At 39.7% G+C, this 22,506-nt stretch overlaps 1 protein-coding gene and 1 pseudogene across 1 annotated transcript in view; one reads left to right on the forward strand and one right to left on the reverse strand.

The window, feature by feature from the left end:
- Positions 1-366: 366 nt before the first annotated feature.
- Positions 367-18,722, reverse strand: LOC130185523 (myosin-4-like; annotated as a pseudogene).
- gas7a (growth arrest-specific 7a) overlaps positions 16,031-22,506 on the forward strand; it is a 45,451-nt gene continuing 38,975 nt past the window's right edge. Inside the window, exons 1-3 of the mRNA XM_056402032.1 lie at positions 16,031-16,119; positions 16,911-17,006; positions 20,830-20,966. Coding sequence (XP_056258007.1) covers positions 20,880-20,966 — 87 coding nt within the window. The 5' untranslated portion in view covers positions 16,031-16,119; positions 16,911-17,006; positions 20,830-20,879. The remainder of the gene's footprint in view (positions 16,120-16,910; positions 17,007-20,829; positions 20,967-22,506) is intronic.

Here is a 22,506-nt window from a genome sequence, read left to right on the forward strand (position 1 = left end):
TATTTAAAACTGCTGCATGTAGAATTTGAAAATTTCCTGCTTTGGCACCTCCAGTGTTACAAAATGACACTGTGGCAGAAACAATGAAAATAACAGACTGCTGCTGAGACAAATGAACTGAAACTGAAGTCAAAGTCCACACCGACTTTCACCTGGATAGTTTAATTTCTCTACAAACAAAACTTTGGCCATCAGAATAATTTGAAAGACGCAATGATCATATAAAATTATACACATAGTGATTTTAAATGAAGCAATAAATGCATATTTGATTAAGAGTATGTTGCGTACTAGCTTCAGAGACACAGCAGACTTCATCCTCTTCATGGCGCCAATCACAACTACTCGCTGCTGTCTTTTGCCTGGTGAATGAGAAAATGAGACAGACATTAAAAGTTAATATTTCTATCAATATTTATAAGATGCAGTCTGTTGCCAGAAGCTGACTGACTCACCTTGCCCATGTCGCGACTCTTGACTTTCATCTTATTGATCTGGGACTCAGCGATGTGGGCGCGCTCTTCAGCCTCCTCCAGCTCGTGCTGCACCTTCCTCAGCTTAGTCAGATGAGTGTTGGCCTGCTCTTCCTGCCAGATACCAAATAAGTAAAATTTTCCAAATGTCACAGTAATCATAGTTGATGTCGAAAAGAGGTCACTCACAGCTTCTTCAGCCTGCCTCTTATACGCTTTGACCTTCAGTTGGAGTTTGTCCACCAGCTCCTGCAGTCTCACCGTGTTTTTCTTGTCTTCATCAGACTGATATTTGGTAACAGAGAACAAATACTTCACATCTGATAGACCACTAAAACTTCACAGAGCCTTTGTATGAAAAGGAACAAGGTTTTCCCACAAGTTTACCTGGTAGGTGAGCTCCTTAATCCTGCGCTCGAATTTGCGAACACCCTTCACAGCATCTGACCCGTATTTTTGTTCTGCTTCAAGCTCATTCTCAAGTTCTCGCACCGCATTTGACCAATGTCAATCAAGCAGGATTTTTCGGCGATAAAGTACAACACATTACCCTTGCTTCCAGTTTTTGGAGTTGCTTCTTTCCTCCCTTCATGACCAGGTTCTCGGCCTCATTGAGACGCTGCTGCAGGTCCTTCACCGTCACCTCCAGGTTCTTCTTCATCCTCTCCAGGTGAGCGCTGGTGTCCTGCTCCTTCTTCAACTCCTCCACCATCATGGCAGCCTGAGAAAATGGAGTCAAACGGTTAGTAGATTGCTGCTTTTCTCAAGTTGAAATTGAGTAAAATCCAGACACAAAAACACACACAGAGCTCTTACATCAGTGATTGCCTTTTTGGCTTTCTCTTCAGCGTTCCTGGCTGCTTGGACACTATCATCCATCTCAGCCTGAACCTGAGACAGATCAGCCTCCAACTTCTTCCGACTGTTGAGCAGGCTGGTGTTCTGTCAGAGATCATTTCATTTCACATTAGATTAATAATATATGATGATTCAAGGTTTGCTGTATGATGATTTATACAATATAATGGTGCTATATAAATGCCAAATGAATCATGACACAGTGATACCTTGATTCTGTAATATAGACCGTGAAATCAGTTTGAGGAAGGAAAAGCAGCTGATTTGTAGTTCTCTTCTTCAGTCTGACAAATTGGACACTAATTGTGTGAATGCACATTTTATTGAGCTATGATCAGTCTTTTTCTTTTTATCTTATGTTAAACTGGAATAAATGTATCTATTTTTAGACTTAAACCTGCAATAATTGTGTTATAATAATTAATAACTTTGATTTCCCAAGAACTAATGTCAAGGAACTTTCCCAGGGGTCAAAGTTCCTCCAGAACATTGTGGATTTGTGTTTTCACAGCGGGGCCAAAGCCCCAGAAGATTATGCAAATAAGTCAGCTGACGTATCAAAACATTTCAAGTCATTGTACAAAAATGAACCACAAAGCCTGGACTTTGTCGCCAGTCCATCAGCTGTAAAAGCTCTTTGGGCTGCTCCATCTTTACTATTGTTGGCAACAAACTTTAAGCTAAACAACGTGTTTGTAGCTGCAGGTTTAAAAAAAAAAAAGCAATGCTAGTATACTTGAACAATGGCCAACATTCAGCGCTGCGAGGCCCACGCCAAAAGTTCCTGAACCCTCAGAAAGTACTACCCCCTGAGGAGCGGCGCTTTTTTGAGGGTGAAACTGTCTTCCCAGAACTTTAGACCCTGGTTCCCTGGTGGAAAGGCAGGTAGAGGACCTGAATTCCTCAAAAGGTTCCTGTTCCCTCAAAGAGGCTTTCTATGAGGCTACCTTGAAAGTGAAATCTAATGAAAACATGATAAAAGAAGAACCTGCGAGTGCAGCAGCTGGACTCTCTCGCTGGCATCCAGCAGCTCCTGCTCTGCTAACTTGCGGCTCCTCTCGGTTTGCTCCAGAGTCGCTCTGATTTCCTCCATCTCAGCCTGCACCAGGTTACTCCTGCGCTCAGACATGGCGACCTGCTCTTTTATGTCATCGTTGTTTCTAAGGACATCGTCGAGTTGAATCTGAACTTCCTACACAATCAAATAAAACAGTGTCCTTCTACTTATGTCTTCATAAAGGAAACATTGCTCAGTCTGTACAGGGTCATATGTGTGGTAGTACCTTGAGCTGAACTTGTATGTTCCTCAGTTGTTTCTGGGCCTCGGCCGCCTGCCTGTTAGCATGGCTCAGCTGGATCTCCATCTTGTTCAGGTCTCCCTCCATCTTCTTCTTCACTCTCAGGGCGTCGTTCCTGCTCCGGACCTCAGCGTCCAGGTTACTTTGCATGTTGTCAATGATTCGTTGGCTGTTTCTCTTCAGCTGCTCGATCTCCTCATCCTTCTCTGTTACCTTCTTGTCCACCTCAGACTTCACCTGGTTCAGCTCCAGCTGGACTCGCAGGATCTTGGATTCCTCATGCTCCACAGAGGCCTGATTAAAAAAGGGACATATAGCCATGTTGACCAGATATTGTAGAGTATGTTTAAATATATATAATTTAGATATTTTCTTCCACCTACCTCTGCCTCCTCCAGAGCGGTCTGAGCCTCCAACTTCTCCTGCTCAGCCTGTTTCTTTAATTTCTCGAGTTCATGGATGGTTTTTCCTGTTTCTCCCAGCTGTTCTGTGAGATCCATGATTTCCTCTGCAACAAAAGGAAATATGATGTTCTACCATTTGCCACTAAAAACATTGGCTACAGCATTATTGTAAATTAAAAAAAAAAAAAAAGAGTGTGTATATATACGTTGCAGATTTTTATTTTCGCGTTTAAGTGTCTCCGCTTGTTCCAGGCATTCTTCAAAGGCATTCTTCATCTTGAAGTTCTCAGAGCCCAGAGTGCGCACCTCTTTCAGAGCTGACTCCAGCTCTGACTGACCTTCCTCGTATTTCTGTTTCCACTCAGCCACAACCTACAGGAAGTTCATTTGAAAGTTGAATATTTAACACAAATTTTTCTTTCTAAGTTTGATATCTAAAAGTCTGGTTAAATGTGAACTTGTGCAAGAGAGAAGGCTATTAAGGTGATCCATGGTGTTCAAGTTAATGTTTCCTTGAACATTATTATGGATAACTTCAAGGTTGTCCTAAAGAACGTACTAATTCAAACCAGGTAAGTCCCATTGAGGGTGGAGACCTAGTTTCCTAGAGACACCTGAACAGGACGGTAACATAAACAGCGGACAAATCAGGCAATGGAGGAACAATATCCTGTTCTGTAAACGTTTTGCTAGAGATGTGACACCAGATTCATCAGGCAAGAGCAGCAGTGATACTTCTCGTCCCTGTGATGATATAGATGTTCCTTGTTTTGACAGCTTTGTGTTAACTTGCTATTTCAGTAAAATGGTTTTAGCTTCAACTTGCGTGTACTTTTCATTTGCAGTAAAATATCCACCTTGCATGTTGCTGCATTTGCCAAACGGGCCAATTAAGTTGTCCAAGTTCTAATAGGGCAGAAATCTCCTTTGTCATATTCGCCTCATTATGACTAGAATATATATGATGCCTGATTTGGATGAGTTGCATTTTGTCAAGTTGAAATTTATGCTTAATCAGAAGTGTTTTCAGAGTTTGTTTAGGTTTTACAACAGAGAGGACAACAAAGATGCACATCTGGTTAACTTCCCCACCTCTGACTAAATGCTTCCCTAGACTTTTTAATGAAACATTCCGGCCCAAAGTAGGTCACTTTTTTACCACATTAAAATATAGTAGTAGTATATTATATAGTATATTTAACACCTTTGTACTTTGGTAAAAAGCCAGCTACCAAACGAGACCTTAAACTAAAAATACTATATATCTATATATCTGCCCAGGTTCAAGGTTTACTGCAGCACGCAGTTTTAGCACCTATCACATTAAAATGATTCCTTCCCCGACATGAAACTGTCTGTGTTTCTCAGTCAGTGTATCACTTACATTAGTATTTACATGATATCTTATAAAATTTGAAGGTTAAAACCTTGTCAAAATTTCTCTGCTTCTTGTCCAAGGCAGCAGCAGCAGCGTTGGACCTCTCGACATCCATCATCAAGTCCTCCACCTCTCCCTGCAGCCGCTGCTTTGTCTTTTCAAGAGAGGAACACTTGGAGTTAACGGCCTCCACAGCTTCTTCTGCGTCCTGCAGACGCAGAGCGAGCTTCTTCCTGTGGGAAAGACTCATGGTTTATCATAAGGTCCCGTGGGATAATATCCTGTTTGAAACTGATGTGGAGATCCTTCCTACTTTGCCTCCTCGAGCTCTTCCGTGCGTTGGATGGCGTCGGTCTCGTATTTGGTTCTCCACTGAGCCACCTCGCTGTTGGCCTTGGACAGGCAGCGGTGCAGCTCAGCTTTGGCCTCCTGCTCTTCCTCGTACTGCTCTCTGAGCAGCTCGCAGTCGTGACGAGCTGATTGCAAACTGTGAGCCAGGGCGTTTTTAGCCTGAAACGAAATTACAGAACCAGCATAAACACTTTGAGCTCCATCTTTGAACTATGACCATGCTCATCTCTTTGGCCGGACCTTACCTTCACCTCCTCCTCATGGAGTCTTTTCAGCTCCTCGATCTGCTGCATAAAGGCTTGCTTCCCCCGAGTTAGCTGTGACATTAACGATTCTTTTTCTTCAAGCTGGCGAGACATTTCAGCTGGATGATAATTGTAGGAAAATTAGAAACAGCTTGTCAGTGAGTGAATGTGACTATGACATTATTGCTCAGATCTGACAAAGTATTCCTCACCATTTTCTGTCTGCAGCCGAGCTTTCTGACTTGAAAGGTCATTTATGAGTCTCTGATGCTCCTCCTCTTTGGTTTTTAACTCAGTCAGTTGATCTTCAAGTGAGCGGCACATTTTCTCCAAATGAATCTTTGAATTGGAAAGAGAAAAGTTTCACTTGTCATCTCTTTAAATGGAAGTGAACAAAAAAAAAATTATGATGAGTACAATAACCAACCTTTGCTTTAGCCATGGTTTCCATATTGCTTGATAAGTCATCCATCTCCAGCTTTAACTCGCTCTTCTCCTTCTCCAGTTTCTGCCTGACCCTCTGGATGTTATCAAGCTGTTCTCCGAGCTCAGCCACGCTGTCTGAATGTTTCTTGCGCATGGCAGCCGAGGTGGCGTCGTGCTGCAAGGAACCCTCCTCCAGCTCTCTGCGCAGTTTGAGGAACTCGGCTTCACGGTTCTTGTTCATCTCAACCTGAGCGGCGGTGGCTCCTCCGGCCTCCTCCAGCCTCTCACTGATCTCCTCCAGCTCCCTGGACAGATCAGACCTCTGCTTCTCCACTTTGGCCCGAGCTGAACGCTCTGACTCGATTTCTTCCTCCAGCTCCTCAATTCGAGCCTGAAGATACGATATTACAACGATGTGATCCTGGAAGTAATTTAGCTTTGCGGTGTCACCTCAAACCCAAGTCAGTGACTGATTCCTCACCTGGAGCTCTTTGATTTTCTTCTGCAGCTGTGTACCAAGAGCTTGTTTGTCTTCTATCTTCGTCTGCAGCTGTGACAACTCAAAGTCTTTCCTGTCAAGTGAAGTAAAGCCTGCTGTTCATTTGTGCTTTCATTTAGCTATTTGGAACTGGAGCAGGTCTTAAGCTCTTTACACAAGGAGTCTAAAGTAATATTTCATTTTGTTTCAATTCAAACACATTCCTGGTGGCATTAGCTCAAAGCAGTCATAACGGACATGTGTGGGGTCGCTGATGAGTTTATTTATTGCCTTTTTGAGGACTTGTAGTTGACACCTTGGGGACAGTAATGAGTGTTAAGTCCAACATTCACTTTCTTTGAGCTACAGGGAAATATTCGTCTCCTTAGCTGCCAAATGTTGCGGTATGTTCACCAGCTAGTTGATAACTTTGTCTGTTAGCCGTTCGGCGTCACTGGAGACAGCTGCCAAATGCTGTTGGAAACACCACTAATAAGAGCTGTGAGGCTGAGCCAAACAGCTGCAGGTTGTAAGACACTAGTATGCACACTAGTATACCGGTTATGTTTTTTGCATGTAAACAGCTTATCCCAGTTTTGAGAATCCTATATAAACTACCAGGAGTACTCTGATAGGAACCAGGATACTGTTGCATGTAAACACCTTACCCAGGTTTCTGAACCATCTCATAATCGCTGAGATGGTGAGACATCGAGACAGATCTGCAGATGATCAGAAACCTAGCATCTAGAAACCACGGTAACTTTGCCCATTATGTTTTATAACACACCACCATACCGATGAATATAGCTATAATTCATTTAGTAAAACCGTATCTATAATTGTAATATTATGGGTACCAGGGAAAACCTACTTCTTCAGCCTCTCGTCCAGCTGCTGCTTCTCATTTTCCAGATCCATGATGGACTCGTGAGCAAGTTTCACATCGCCCTCCAGCTTCCTCTTGGCTCTGTCCAGATCCATCCGGACCTTCTTCTCTTGTTCCAGCGACCCCTCAAGCTGAAAACACAAATCTGGTCATCACGTGCATCTTAACTGAAGCTAATAAAATATCAGTCTTTCCAGCCTTGACTCTATAACTCACCTCATCTACCTGCTGTTCTAGTTTGGTCTTAGCTTTGGTCAGAGTGTTGATTTTGTCCTCCTCTGACTGCAGGTCGTCCAGTGTTTGCTGATGAGCCTCCTGCAGCGCTCTCTTCTCCTTGGACAGTTTGGCGACGTTCTCGTCTTGGCTCATGATTTCTTCAGTCAAGTTTTTCACCTAGAGCCATTATTAAGAACTGATGTGACAGGTCTCCTCCAACATGCTGATACAGCAACATTAGACAACACGAGGTATGTAACATTACCTTGTTTTCAACAGCGTGTTTCTCCTTCTCCACTTTGGCCAAGGTGAGCTCTAAGTCGTCGATGTCTCTCTTCAGCTCTGAGCACTCGTCCTCCAGTTTTCTCTTCTTGGCGGTCAGCTCGGCGTTCACCTCCTCCTCGTCCTCCAGTCTCTCCATCACCTCCTTCAGCTTGGCTTCCAGCTGCACCTTGCTTTTGATGAGTCCTTCACATCTCTCCTCTGCATCCAGCAGGTTGTCTGCCTCCTGATGTCAAGTTTAGGTAACAAAATTATTCATGTACAACTAGGTAAACTTGCACTAATTCTCTCTGTGGTATAACTTACTGCTTGGACTTGAAGTAGTAGATCATTCTTCTCTTGTACGACGGAGACCAATTTCTCTTCAAGCTCCCTCCTCCGGTTTTCTGACTTGGCCAGATCTTCTTTGAGCTTCGTGAAATCCACCTTCATTTGGGCCATTTCTTTCTCGGCCTCTGCGCTCTTCAGAAGAGGTTTGAGCTTAAAATACAGCTTCATCCACGGCCAGTGTTTCACGTTCATGAAAGAACGGAAGTTATACTGAATCGTGTAGATCGCATCCCTGTCAAAATAAGACTTGGATAAGTTTACTCTGCAGGTTTCAGCTCGTCTGGTGCCATTTTTCTTATTGCACTGGGTGTGATTTTTACACATATATATTCATTCTAAACCACTAAATTTGGATACATCCTGACTGAAAATATTTTAACCAAATCAACCATCCAAATTCAGTTCTGGTGTATAGGGAAAAAAATTGCAAGTTTTGGCACAACTAGGCCGATTTTTTAAAGTATGACAATGATTTTACATGACATTTTTAAAGTTTTTCATTTTTCTGAGGGTGTTTTGCTTTCCCACCAGGCAGCCATCACAACATGTGAATAATGTGTATGTCGCTGTCAAAGCTACGTTACAGTGATGCATCAAGACCATAGCTACTATTGATAAACTGAGATTGTGTCTTCTGTGATATTATTATCGCTTTTTTCTGGAAGTTTCGTTAGATTTTAGGTTGCACATTCATTACAATTAATTAATTAATTAATTAATTAATTTTTCAAGGCTGATTCTGATGTGTCTTCACTAAATTTCACAGTTTAAAGACAAAACCTTAGATTCCTTTCATTTTCATTCAGAGTTATAATATGTAATTTTTCCACATTAAAATGTCTAAAAATGACTAGACCATTGTTACCATATATTTTGTTGAGTTGTGAACTTACATTATCCCAAATGTTTCCAGCAAATTAAAAAACCTAGAGAAATCCATAATTTGAATCAAGTTAATAGTCTGTTTCATATCTCCTTTGTGTATGTGTTGGTGTTGTGGTTGTCTAACAGAGGCATCAAAATTCACTTCAAGCTGATGGCAATGATGGTGAAGCCAACAACTCCCATAATCCCACACTATTTCATGACGTCACCAAACGCCGTCTTTTGTTATTGTTTTGATTAAGAGACCAATAGCAGCAGCAAATTACATATTGTGTGTTTAATTTTATTAGTGTTCCCACTAAAAAGATATACCCAGTAGCAGAACCTCATGTAATGAGATAAAGCTGAGCATCAAAGTTAAAAACCTGTGTTTGGCAAATTCAAATTTTGACCTAATTAAGCTACAATAAGATGGTGAACATGGCAAGTTCAACATCAACACATTAGCATTGCTATTGTGAGCGTGTTAGCATGCTGACATTAGCATTTAGCTCAAAGCAGAGTTTGGTTGGTGGGAGCTTTAAAGCAGTAAATATCTTTACTTTCTGGCCATCATCTTCATATACTCCAGCCGGACGAGGTATCCACGACACAGAGCCTGAGTGGACATCACAACCTGGGCTAACCGCTCGTCTCTCATCTCCTCCAAAGCTCCCAGCAGACCAGCTTTAAAAAACACCTGAAATTAAAGGTCGTTATTTTTTATGTAGTTTATTCAGTCCTGACATTTCTGCCTTTTAACTAGGTAGCTCTGAACAAAAGAAAACCTTAGTGTGTCCGAGCTTGTACTGAGTGTGATCCACGTCGATTGAGCCAAGCAGTTTCTCTGCAGCTTTTTTGTTGTCCATAAACTGTCCTTCAGGAACAGCACTGGCATTAAGAATCCTGTATCTATAGGAGGAATAACAGGCATGACTGAGTGTGAGACCAAATCATTATGAATTATTTAAAGGTGAGGCTTTATTTACCTCTGCTTGAAGTCCCCATAGACAATTCTGCTTGGAAAGCCTTTCCTACAGATCCGGATGCCCTCCAGCACGCCGTTACAGCGAAGCTGGTGGATAACCAGGTGGTTTTCCATAACACCTATGATGAAGGAGATGGTTATTTTTATTCATATTGTTCTTTAGGATATTCTGTGTATCTAGAAATGAAGGGGTTATCAAAACTACCTGGAGTTTTTGTCTCATTTGGTATCAAGCAGCGCACAAAGTGAGGATGAGTTGTTCTCAGATTGGTCATGAGCTTCCCAAGATTCTCCTGGAAGAACATTTACAGGTGAACTGTAGAACCTGTTTATAGTATTCAGACCTTTTTTTTTTACTAAAGGAACATTCCCCTAGTTAGTTTATTAAAAACAATTTAAAAAAAATACCACAGAGCTTTTAAGATTTTAGAAGACTCTCATCTCACCCTGAACAGAGCTGACACAGTTTGGAAAGATGCTCCTTTCTTCTTGGATCCTTTCTTTGCTCCTCCTGCAGCTGCATCTGCATTATGGTGCATTCATTTATGGGTTGATTTGTGTTTCACTTTGATTGATCATTTTGATTTTGCATGTACAATAATTCTCCATAATGCATCCATAATCAGAAATCACACACAACCTTTTCCCTATATGTATTTCTGCATTTCCACAATGATGCTGAAAAACAAATTACAATAAACATTCATGATAACATGGTAATAAGTACAGATGCCTGCAGAATAAATGAGGATGGCTGTTCATGAACTCCAGCAATAATATATGGGTTCACAAGTTCTCAGTACTTGGCTCTGAAACCAGCCAGTGATATCATCTTCAATAATACAGTATGGGGGAGAATCAGACACAGCCAATAGTTTATAAATATTCAGAAAAGCCAACTATGGTTAAAAAGCTTAGTTACCATCCGAGCCAGAGAAGCTTGCATAGAACATGGACAGTGTTTTGACCGATGACTTCTGGTAAAGCTGAACAACGGACTCGTTAAGCGGGTCTTTGTTCTTCTCCAGCCAGCCAGTGATGTTGTAGTCCACGGTGCCGGCGTAGTGCACCAGGGTGAAGTGAGCCTCAGGCTTCCCTTTCACTGGTTCGGGCTTCAAGAAGCAGCTGTTCTTGCCAAGGTGCTGGTCGTACAGTTTGTTCTTGAACGAGGTGTCTGTTGATTTTGGGAACATGCACTCCTCCTCGAGGATGGAGAAGATTCCCATTGGCTTGGAAACAAAGCATTTTGATTAATAATTATTATGACAGTTGCAACATTTAATTCCATTTGGGTTCTTATTTTAAATTCCAGAGTATTCAATACCTTTTCAATGAGCTCAATGCAGGCTGCCAGGTCCATACCAAAGTCAATGAACTCCCACTCAATCCCTTCCTTTTTGTATTCTTCTTGCTCCAGTACAAACATGTGGTGGTTGAAAAACTGCTGCAGCTTCTCATTAGTGAAATTAATGCAGAGTTGCTCCATGCTGTTGTACTAAAAGAAAGCAGTAGAGATCATATTCAAATAAACAGACGTTATTCAGGAAGCCTACAGACATTAAACACCTACGTCAAAGATCTCAAAGCCGGCGATGTCGAGAACACCAATGAAATGCTGTCTGGGTTGTTTCGTATCGAGCTGCTGGTTGATTCGTATGACCATCCACAAAAACATCTTCTCATAGACGGACTTTGCGAGGGCACCGATGGAATTGTACACCTGAAAAGAGGGAAAGTCAAAAAGGAACAATTATCTGGAAGGTCACGTAATTCTGGTGTGTTGGCTCTGTAAACTAGCACAATGGATTTGAAATGAAACAGACATTCAAGAGCTGCTGACTCACATCAGATTAAGACTCTAGTTTATACATATACGCATGAGTGTTTTGATGGCCCTATACATTCTGTCTGTCATTACTGAAATAACAATAACAATATTTCATATTGATGTCTCTCCACAGGTTTCATCGCAGTTATCTGCGACTCCTGTGACGATGATTCCTGAAGCTGAGGGGAATCAGAGGCCAGGGTTTTTATTTTAAACTAAAAGGGATTTGTACACTGTAAGTTAAACTTACATACAAGTAAGTATATATATATATATATATATATTATAGTTTTGGATGAATAACAAGTTTCTTATGCAGATAAAAGTGTTTTCTTCAGTGCTTGTTAATGAATTCAAACACAGGTCAAATTTAACCCTAAACAGTAAAGTCGTAAACCCTTTTCTAACACATGAGGAGGGTTATTAGACTGCATCGTTTTTCATCTACAATATCTTCTCTTTAATTTTAAACATTTTTGTTAATGTAATCCTGTGTCGCACATTTCTTATTCACTGTTGTTATTTCTCTTATCTCTCCCTATTATAATCTGTTATTATTACTGTTGTTACTTTTAGTATGATTATTATTGTTGTCAAATTTCTTCCCTTGTTTTTATAATGTTTTTCATCCACTGTCTTTTCTTTATCTACTTTGAGCTGCATGTATTGCATGAAAATGATCAAATCATTAATCAGGAGCCAGAGAGTAGGTGGAGAAGTTTAACTATTAATCTTTAATAAAGTATTTAATATCTGGCTTGCAGTCAGTCTGATGTCTGAGACCCACAGGCCCCAGCAGACATTGATGCTTCACTTCTTGCTTTTTCCTTCAGTGTAGTATGTGAAGTATTATAAGTATATGTGAAGTTTAGTATGTGTAACACAAGTTCAGTGTTTTCACTTAGTCTGTATTCTTTCATTTAGCAAGTGTCTACACACAAGGTCAGTCACAGGTCACCATTAAAGCCCATAGTTTATCTGCAGGCTTGTGAGTGTGCAGCTGCTTTACTCACTTCAGCAGTAGCCAAGGTTGTAGCAGGCCTCTTAGTGATAGCACATGTAGGAAGATGCAAACATTTAAGGGAGAGTTTGATGTGCCTTAGTGTTCCAGGGACAGATAGCATGCGTCATATTTATTTTAGTTTATTAGGATAGACGATTAGGAAAATCCTCAATGTGAGTTAGGTCAGACATGAGATCATGCTCAGGTTTAGGTATCCAAATACCTCTGCTTAAGACTTCAAGTGTCTCCTGAAAAAAGCTTGCAAGATTTCCATCACAGTCAGTTGGATTGATGTTTTGTGGATGACTTCACCAGTCCAGAACGTTAACATAGAGAAAGTCCTTGATAAATAAACATTCAACAGCTTAAATATGAAAGTGAGCCTTTAAAACTCACAGTCGCTGTGTCATCGTACTGAAGAGCCAAAACAATCACTGTCCTTTTACTTTCAGACTGCACTGTATATAGTTACAACTCGGCTTTGTTGTATATTAGAGTGAAATTAGCTGGAAGCTGAACATTATTTTTTGAGAGTCATGTGGTGTGATGTAGCAGCACCATCTCAGTTACTGGCTAGTGAACCTCAAATTGCCCCTGGTGGCTGTTCCATCAGTGTACGGGTGTGATGTATGTATGTGTGTTTGAGTCGTCTCTAAGACTAGAAAAGTGTTATATAAGTGCAGTCCATGTACCACTGTTCAACTTTCAGATTTAAAGGTGTAAATTTAAAGAATATTAGTAAACAATTCTGTGTTCATGGAATAATAGTGATAATACACTCAACATACAGTTATAGGAAAACCACAATCAACCAAATGGTTATTGAGAGGTAACAGGATGGCTGATAACCAGTGGCTCATCTCGGATGATCTTGTGCATGAGATTATGATAGATAAGTATGAGATACATGTGAAGCATTGGGCTATTTAAAAGATGTTTGGTTTCAGTCTTACCTGCTGCACATTTTGTCCTTTGGTGACATACTCATTTCCAACCTTTACTCTGGGATAACAGAGGTTCTTCAGCAGATCAGCAGAGTTCAGGCCCATCAGATATGCTGCTTTATCAGCTTCTGCAGTGAAAGAAAAACATCTCAAACAAAAAGCCGCCTTCTGGATTTATCTTCTCATGTATGCCTGATTCCGTTATTGGCATTTAAGCTTTTATTGGCGGTCCTCACCCTCTGTGCCATCGGGCTCCGCCTGCTCCTCTCGCTGTTTCTGCTTGAACTTCATGTTCCCATAATGCATCACGGCGCCAGTCAGTTTATAGATGGACACTTTCTCTTCAGCAGTGAAACCCAGAATATCAATGGCTTCCTGCATTAAAAAAAAATAGGAAAAGTCAGATGTAAAGCAACTGAAACGACGGAGCAAGCTGCGTGTGGTTTCACTCAGTCAACTCACATCTGTAGCCATTAACTCCTCTGCATCGTTTATGCTTTTGACATTGATTTCCCCTTGACTGATGAAGGCAAAGTCGTAGGGGTTGGTGGTGATGAGGAGCAGATCTAAAGTTAAAGAAATTAGGTTAAGATCTTTGTGTATGAAGGTCGACTACATGTGAGAAAAAGAAAAATTAAACAACTGAAAATGGATTCATCAGAATACCAATAAGTTCAGGCTTCTTGTTGCAAGTAAGCTGATAAAAGATGTGATAACTCCTCTCAGCCGACAGCTGAAATGTCACTCTTGATTTCTCTAGCAGATCTTCAAGGAATAAAAAGGCAAAATTAACTTCAACTTGCAGCAACATCATCAATCACAGACAATATTCTGTAAAACATTTGTATGTAACTTACATGTTTCAATATCTGCAGACGCCAGTTTACCAGTCGTGCCAAAGTGTATTCGAATGAATTTACCCTGGCCAAAAAAAAAAAAATTTGACATCTTACTCTGTGTTGGGTATATTCCTGGAAAATCTAATTTAAATGAAGTCCCTCAGGCTCACTCACAAAGCGAGAGGAGTTGTCATTCCTTACAGTCTTGGCATTCCCAAATGCCTCCAGCAGTGGGTTGGCTTGGATGATTTGATCCTCCAGAGTCCCCTATAGGAGAGTAGACCTGTATATCTGACAACCACTCTGCTCTGAAAAACAAATGACTGACTCCACCAGCTGCACAGCCGGTCAAAAACCTGCACGAGCTCACCTTCATTTTAGTACTGGTCTCCTTCTTCTTGTCTGCAGACACTGCGATTGTCGCAAAGTACTGAATGACACGTTTGGTGTTGACAGTCTTGCCTGCACCTGATTCTCCACTAAGCAAAATCAAAAATACACATCTCAACTTCTGATTGTTTGTTCTGACGTTAGATATTCAAAATCGCTGCTGTACTTACGTGATAAGTATAGACTGATTTTCACGATCTGGGAGACAACAAAGATGACGATTAGATGGTGGCAAAAATAATAATTACTCAGTTGTAATTGATTTGGGCTGCAAACGCACCAGTCAGCATGAACTGGTAGGCGTTATCAGACAGGGCAAAGATGTGAGGGGGAACCTCCATCCTCTTCTTCCCTCTGTAGGCCTGGACCACCTCTGGGTTGTAGACCGGCAGCCATTTGTAAGGGTTCACAGTCACACAGAAGAGTCCAGAGTAGGTCTGCATGGAAAACACAGCAAACACAAATTAAATTCACGGAAACTGGAAAATCCATGGATCAAGCAAGGACTCTTGTATAATCTAACATAATGGGCTCCTGTTGTGCTCGCAGAGGTATAATGCACTTTCAATGTAAAGTAAGGTAGATTAAATGACAGGATTTAGCATTGTGCTCCATTTGCCTTGGATTTCAAGCTGAAAGTTTATGAGATAGTGACCTCTCTGAAATTCGAGTGGGTTTTTTTTTTTTTTGTACTTCGTATTCCCATCTACTATAAACAGACGTGTCAACATATCCGTCTTTATCATATAGATATAAGGTAAAAAGTTAGTACCCACGTACTCCTAATTATTTTATACACTGTAAATGATGGTTGTGTAGTCATTTCTACTGTATTCTCAACAGTTTCTTACTGTTAGGTGCGTTAGGTTTGGGTTTAATAGCTAAGGCTAGCGAAGTAACTTAGCGTTAGCCCAGTATGATGCTTCATCAAGTCGGTAGCGAATGTTAGTGAGATTTAATTTAATAGTTTAGTAACTTAATGAGACAGAAAACTGATTTTCTTTCACTGTAATAATAAATGACAGTGATTCATGTTAGGGCTTATTGTTTATTAGTGCTAGCTCTCAGTAGGGTGACTGTACACCTGTATGTGTAAGTGCATAACCCGAGCCTGTTCTGTCCTGTCGTCATGTCCGTCTGCTTACCTGGCTCCTGCTTCATCGTTAATATCTGGTGAATGGCGACTCTTTTTATGCAAACAAAAAAACACTAACATAATCTTAATGTTAGCTCAGAAGAACTGCACGTGACTTTGTTCTGTAATTATTTGTTTATATGCAGTTTTTGTCTGTAACCGCTAGTTAAATTAGCTAGCCAACGTTAGCGTAGCATAGTTGGCCTGTTAGCTAGTAAGATAGAAGCTAATAAATAACCGTTTATAGCTTTACAGCTTAAATTTGCACATTTGATTTCATAGCGTTATTATATTTGTGCTGAAGACCAAAGTTAACTAAACTTTCTATTATTTAATGGAGCTTTGACCTTGGCTTTGGATGTTTGCATGTAACATTAATGTTAACATGCAATCTTTTAAATTTTATTTTAGCTGGCTTATCGCTTTCATTCGTCCTCACAGCAGGAGCTGCGCCAGTTTGTACAAACCTGACCATCTTCAGGATTCCAACTGTTGACACAGTATGTCCATTACTGCCAGCTACCACACCTTGGCCCATTATTATAGAATAGCCCACTGTAGTTACATTTAGTTTAGAGAGTTATTGGATTCAACATACTTTTAACTCTGAACTTTATAGTTTTAGCCTTTGCTCTAACAGACATCATGTTATGTGACAGTTAGAGATGAGTTTAAAGTAGACATAAAAAGTGATTGCTTGTGACAGATTTGTGCCTTTGGGGCTGTAAAAAGGTTAAAGTTGCTATTGCTTGAGTAAAACGGACCTGTATTATGAGTTAAAGTTATGATTGTTCAAACTGCACAGTTCATTTTCAGGTTTTTGTGCAGTTAAGTCTTCAATCGTCAATCTTTGTATTTTCGTATCAGCTAAATGACAGTATTTCATTGTTATAAACACAATACTATACACCAGGCTGTACAGTAGCACTGTAAAATAAATGACAGTAACGTTTCCATCCATAACAGTTTAATACTGTACTTCGCAATTGTAAGAAATAACAGTACCTATAATATTGTACTTAATTTCACAGTATGCTAAAAACTACTTTAGTTAGTTTTATGGTAATTTTATCATGATATGAAATACAGCAACTACTGGATTATTATTGCCATTAAGTTACTGCTAAATTGACAATAAACATTTATGGCTAAAGAAAGGAGAGCTATTGTCCTTGACATTACAGTGTATGCCCTTGACATTGCCATATTTACCAAGCATACAGTATCATGCCTACATACACATATTCAGCATATACACTGTATAAACATCTGTTTTGTGTTTTGGTTGTAGATTAATGACAACTGGAAGAAGCCATGGCTCTTCTGACTGAGATGTCTAAAAATGGAAGAAGGATTCAGTCATGGCATCAGTCTTTTTACAAGCCAAGTGAGTCCCCATTTGTTTTTTTCCAATGTGGTAATTGTTCTATAATTTAAAACCTGCTTGGACGATATCAACAAAAAACAATGTTATTATAGGTTGACGAAAAATCGCACCTGTTACAAGCTTTTTGAACCTCACTGACTTAGTGGTTGAAGTTTGTTTGGTAATCATGTCACATGAGTGTTTCTAGGGACAAAAATGAACTTTCCCATTAAATGTCACAGTTAATTTACTTATTCACCTTGACAGCCATTCACTGACAATAGACAAATACATTTACTGTAGCTCCAAAAATACTTGCAAGTCACATTATCTAGCTGCTAGATACATCAACCAAACAACTACAGTCACTATGAATGTTGTCTGTAGTGGAGCAGTGAATTAAAAAGACTGTAGAGGTTGCTGTTTTCCAGAGTTCTGGACTGATCAGTTTTGGAATTTTGATGATCAGATGTCAAACATTCAGTCATTAATAGTTTGGTCACTGTCAGACTGAAACAATATGCTTAGTCCAAGATATCAACACATGCGTGTCTAGCTGTGTTGATGATGTCTGTTAAACCAGCAGCAGGATTAACTTCAGAGCAGATGGCAGTTAAAAATAATACCCAGTATGAGCAGAGTGGATTCATGCATATTACAATGATTTAAATCTTCCTTTTAATATTTTGTCATTCAAAGATTTACATTTTAAAAGATTCAATTTAAATGTCTACTGATCAGCATTTGATTGGGTTTACTTATTCTACCTTTGATGAGATGGTAAAAGCATAATGTCTGGTCTAACGTCTGAGACCAGTTTCTATCATGCTCCAAATTTTTACTTATTTAAATATCTCTTTAAAAAGACAGATTTCTTAAATTGCAAAATTAAGGGGCCTGTCTTACTTAACCCATTTTATTATTGGACTGCGTTACAAAATAAGTGGTTTAAGAATAAACAAATGTTAAGTTCTGGCTTTGATTTTTAAGCATCACAATCTGATTGGCATCATATTTCTTGACTTACATAGATCATCCATGCTGCGTAGCGCTCCTTGAGGTTAAACAGCACTGCAGGCTCATGGAGGTGCGTCATCATCACCATATCCTCAATCTTATCAAACTTTGGGGGGTTCATGGGAAACACTTGGTCCTCCCTGATGGTTAAAATCTGGAAACAGAGACAGTTGTAAAGTAAAACAGAGTGTGACGCTGCAATTGTAATGCACCTGCAGACAACAAACTAATTATTTAACAAGATAGAGTTTTCAAAGGCCACAACATATTCACCGACTTCCCAAACTTTAAAAACATTACAAAATATTACTGGAAAGTGAAGCAGCATTTAGAACTTGAAGGGAAACTAAATGTCTGTGTTGAAAGCCAGACTAATAAAATTCAGCAGGTTTTTTTTTTAGACAGACAACCTGTGTACCATCTTTTCCATCACACTGGGATGAAGTCCTTGTCAGAAAAGTCATATTCACTAGCTATGTTCAGTGTCCAATAAAAGGTCAAAATCAGTGTAACCATTCAGTCCACCCACTCTGTCGTCCACGGACTTGACTGTGACTTTGCCGTCCACACTGTCCTGGATCTCAGCTCTTTCTCATCACTGACGAAGCACGCCGTCTTGCTGTCAAACGGACGAGCTTGAGCCTCTGTCCTCTCCTTCTCAGACTTACGGAGGAATTGGGCAGCAGGCCCAAAGACTGCCATTTCCCCATCTGTGCTCATTTTGTCCTACTGAATCAAAGACAAAACACCTTCAGCATCTTCAGCAGCAGTGTGGATAAGAGATGTTTGAAATTGAATCCAGAATCACATTATACTCACCCACTTACTGCAGTGCTGTGTTTACCACAAAGTTCAGGACTAAAGTTTGAAACAGAAGTTTTGTAAAGATGTAAACACAGAAAATAATCCTGCACAGTAGCAGCAGTAGCTGGCACAGTATGTACTGAAGGATCGTGGATTTATCCTCTTGATTATGTGGCAAAAATAACCATGACCAGTTGCATTGTCCCTTTTTATATCTCACCATTGTCCTTGGTGTGAAGCCTCCTTCCTTTACATGGGCATGCACCGGTAGAGTTACACAAACCTGTTGCTCATCATGGATAAGGGTGGATCCTGGATTAAGCACAAGATGCAGCACAGTTATATATAGCGCTTGCAGTAGCACTGATTTTAACATATAATTTGGGCTCATATTCAACCGTTATGACATTTTTTACATTTTTACAGAATGGTGTGCTCCAACTGTTTTTAGTGAAGTTTCTCTTGCTCTGGATTTCCAAGTAATAAGAGTCGACAAAACATATTATAAGACAGAAACAAAAGCAATGACACATAATTCTCAAAAACTATCTTGAAACAAGCTTATATGTTTTGAAAAAAAGTGAAATGATCTCACCCCATTGGTCAATATGTTAGGAATGTTATAAGTACATAAAGTTTTGATTTGATAAGATAAAGATTTATTTGCAGAATACTGAAATTTCCAGTTATTATAAAATAATTTTTCCTTCTATATTTTCTAAAATCATCATATTCTTTAGAGTTAATCACATTGCACTCTGTATTGCAACTCTGCAATGTGCAATTTGTTCATATGTTATTATTATAAAAAATTAACAAACAATTCTTAAAGATTCTTTCCACCTAAATCCTATAGATTAAAAAAAGATGAACCTGCCTATTGACAAAGCTGACATGATGCTGCAGGTTATTAATACTATTTGTAAGATCTCATCCACATTCATACAGAAATAAGCTGAATATTCCCTATACCCAACATATTTCGAGGGTCTTACAATTGCTATTTTGGTGGAGAAAGCCGACTGAGGTGATTAGTGCCCGGACACAAACAGGCAGACAACCTTTAAAAGTGGATTTGAAGAGGATTGATTATATTCCTTTTAGAGGATTATTGCAGGCAGCTGGTACGGAAATAAAGGCCATCAAAGCCTGAGTGAGATACAGTTGTTTTAACAATGAGACACTGGCAGCAGCCCAAAGTAAACACTCCAGTGTCAGAAGCCCATTGTTGCTCATGTGCAAGGATGCTCAGTGATCTTCAGTGTTAACCAATCATAGCTCAGTGTGAACACTTCTGTCAGTTGTTTCTGGCTTGTTGGAGGTTATTAAGGCTTGTAGCTATAATGTCACAGCAAGGTGAGGTTAGGGACAGGGTTTTAGTACAAAGTCTGAGTGACTTTGCGACAGGGTTTAGGTTTCACTCCGATTGCACAGTTGATATCAGCTGGGCAGCAAACCTTCCTTCCATCAGAGCAAGTCTCTTTGAACTCACTTGTCTCACCTCGTTTTTCATTCCAAAGTACTTATACATCAAGTAACACTGAGGTAGTTACAAACCTTTTAAACCATAACAGGTTTCTTAAGCATCACATAAAAATCTGATCATGTGCGGATGAGGATTTTTATTCAGTGTTGAAGCTTGAAGGTTACAGGACATGTTAGTTCTGAGTCAGTAGTACAGTAGTACATTTTAGTTACACACCATCTTTTTCCAGAGGAAAAAAACACATTTGTGATTATAATTTTTTCAGATAAACCAAATGATTGTTTATGGGTTGAGAAAACTGGCCTACCGTAAGATAAGTGAACCATTTAAAACCCATCGGATTATCTACAAATACATAGTCACAAAGCTGAAACAGGGATGTTTCTCTTAGCTCATGAAAAGTTTTGAGTTTTTGCGGTAGATGATCTGGAAGAATAGACCAAAGATTTGTTTCAGTTGCGTGTGACTTAGTATTTCCAGATGTCAACATGTAAAGTTGCAGCTAAGCAGTAAATATCTTTACTTTCTGGCCATCAGGTTCGGGTACTCCAGTCGGACGAGGTATAAGCGACACAGAGTCTGAGTAGATGTTTTACAGCCCCAGCAAACCACTCACCTCCCATCTCCTCCAAAGCTCCCAGCAGAGCAACTATAAAAGACATCTGGAGTCACAGGTATTTATTTATCTATACAGCTCATTCACTCTTAATATTTCTTTTATAAGTAGGAGAGACTACACCCCTGCTGTGCTCAAACAAATGAAAACCTTAGCATGTTCAAACTTACATTTCTGGGAACCATGAATATTTGTAGTTTTTTATGCCAGTCCTTTAAGTAGGACTTCAGATATTTGACACAAAACTTTGACCTGCTGGTGGCTCTAGATGAAAAGGCAAGGGGATTGCCAAAATAACAATTCATCCTATGGTGAACATGAATGTCTGTACCACATTTCACAGCAATCCATTCAGTAGTTGACATTTCACTTAAACCACAAATGTCAACCTCATGGTAGCTTTAGAGGAAAAGTCAGAGGATCACTAAAGAATTGATGATGACATTATGATTCATCTTCTGGGGACCATTAAATTCTGGACAGATTTTGCAGCAATTCACCTTCTGAAAACTGACCTGCTGTTGAAAAAACGCAGGAAAACTCTTTAAATTCATTAGGATATAGCAACACATATTTAAATCAATTTAAGATATATCTTCTGGGATCCATGAATGTCTGTGTGTGAATGTTGTGGTGCTAGAGGAAAAGTTATGAAGATTCATCCTCTGAAGACAATGACTGTCTGTACATCCAATAACTGTTGACATATTTTAGTCTGGATGAACACTGCCACCGACAGAGCCATGGCACTAACATGGATTAAACAGAAAAAGATAAGCTACTTAATTCAATTGTTATTAAATCTAAATGTATAGCAAAGCTATGTACTGCAATTTTCTTTTTTATTATTGTTACATGGCAGGCAATTTGATACAACACAACACCCATACATCCCAAATTGTTCATCGTTGTATTTGTCATCTGTTCCAGCAGGCATTTGGTTTGCACATTTTCTTGACCACAGAGGAATGACCTTTGACCCTCATCAATCACAGCAAATGCTATTGATAGAAAGCAACAATTCATAGAAAGCAAAATGTCTAGAATATGCCTGGGTGTGATATATTACCAATTATAATACACTACTACTCTTTTGACACCTTCAATCTCCAAAGCAGAGCTGGTAAAACTGAGGCATGTGAGATGAACATCCAAATCCTGGCAGTCGTAGAGTTTTCTCTTAGATCTAAGAACAAAGAGAGATCAGTCAGAGTGAGATAAACTCAGCCTTGTATCTGTTGTTTTCTCATCAGTGTCTTAAAACAGTCAAGAAGATGAAAAACTCTTTCATATTAGCTCTCTTCTAGGATTTTGCTTTGCAGTGAGACATCTGAGTGATTTGATCAGCAATAAAAAAAGAAAATAGACAATGTAACAAGAAAAACCTACTTTTCCCCTTTTTGTCTCTTTTATTTTAGATAAAGCTACTTTGTGCTGTGATGACAGAATGAGGAGGACAATGTCTACATGTAAGAGAAACATACATAACATCTTTTAGCATTGGGGTCATATTGATGGTGTAGTACTGGATTGCATTATGTTTGGAGGTGTTTCTAATTTTCTTGCCCCCCTGCATGTTTGTAAATAGGGAGGACAAA

The sequence above is a fragment of the Seriola aureovittata genome, chromosome 17 (genome assembly GCF_021018895.1).
Source record: "Seriola aureovittata isolate HTS-2021-v1 ecotype China chromosome 17, ASM2101889v1, whole genome shotgun sequence".
Classification (NCBI taxonomy): Eukaryota; Metazoa; Chordata; class Actinopteri; order Carangiformes; family Carangidae; genus Seriola; species Seriola aureovittata.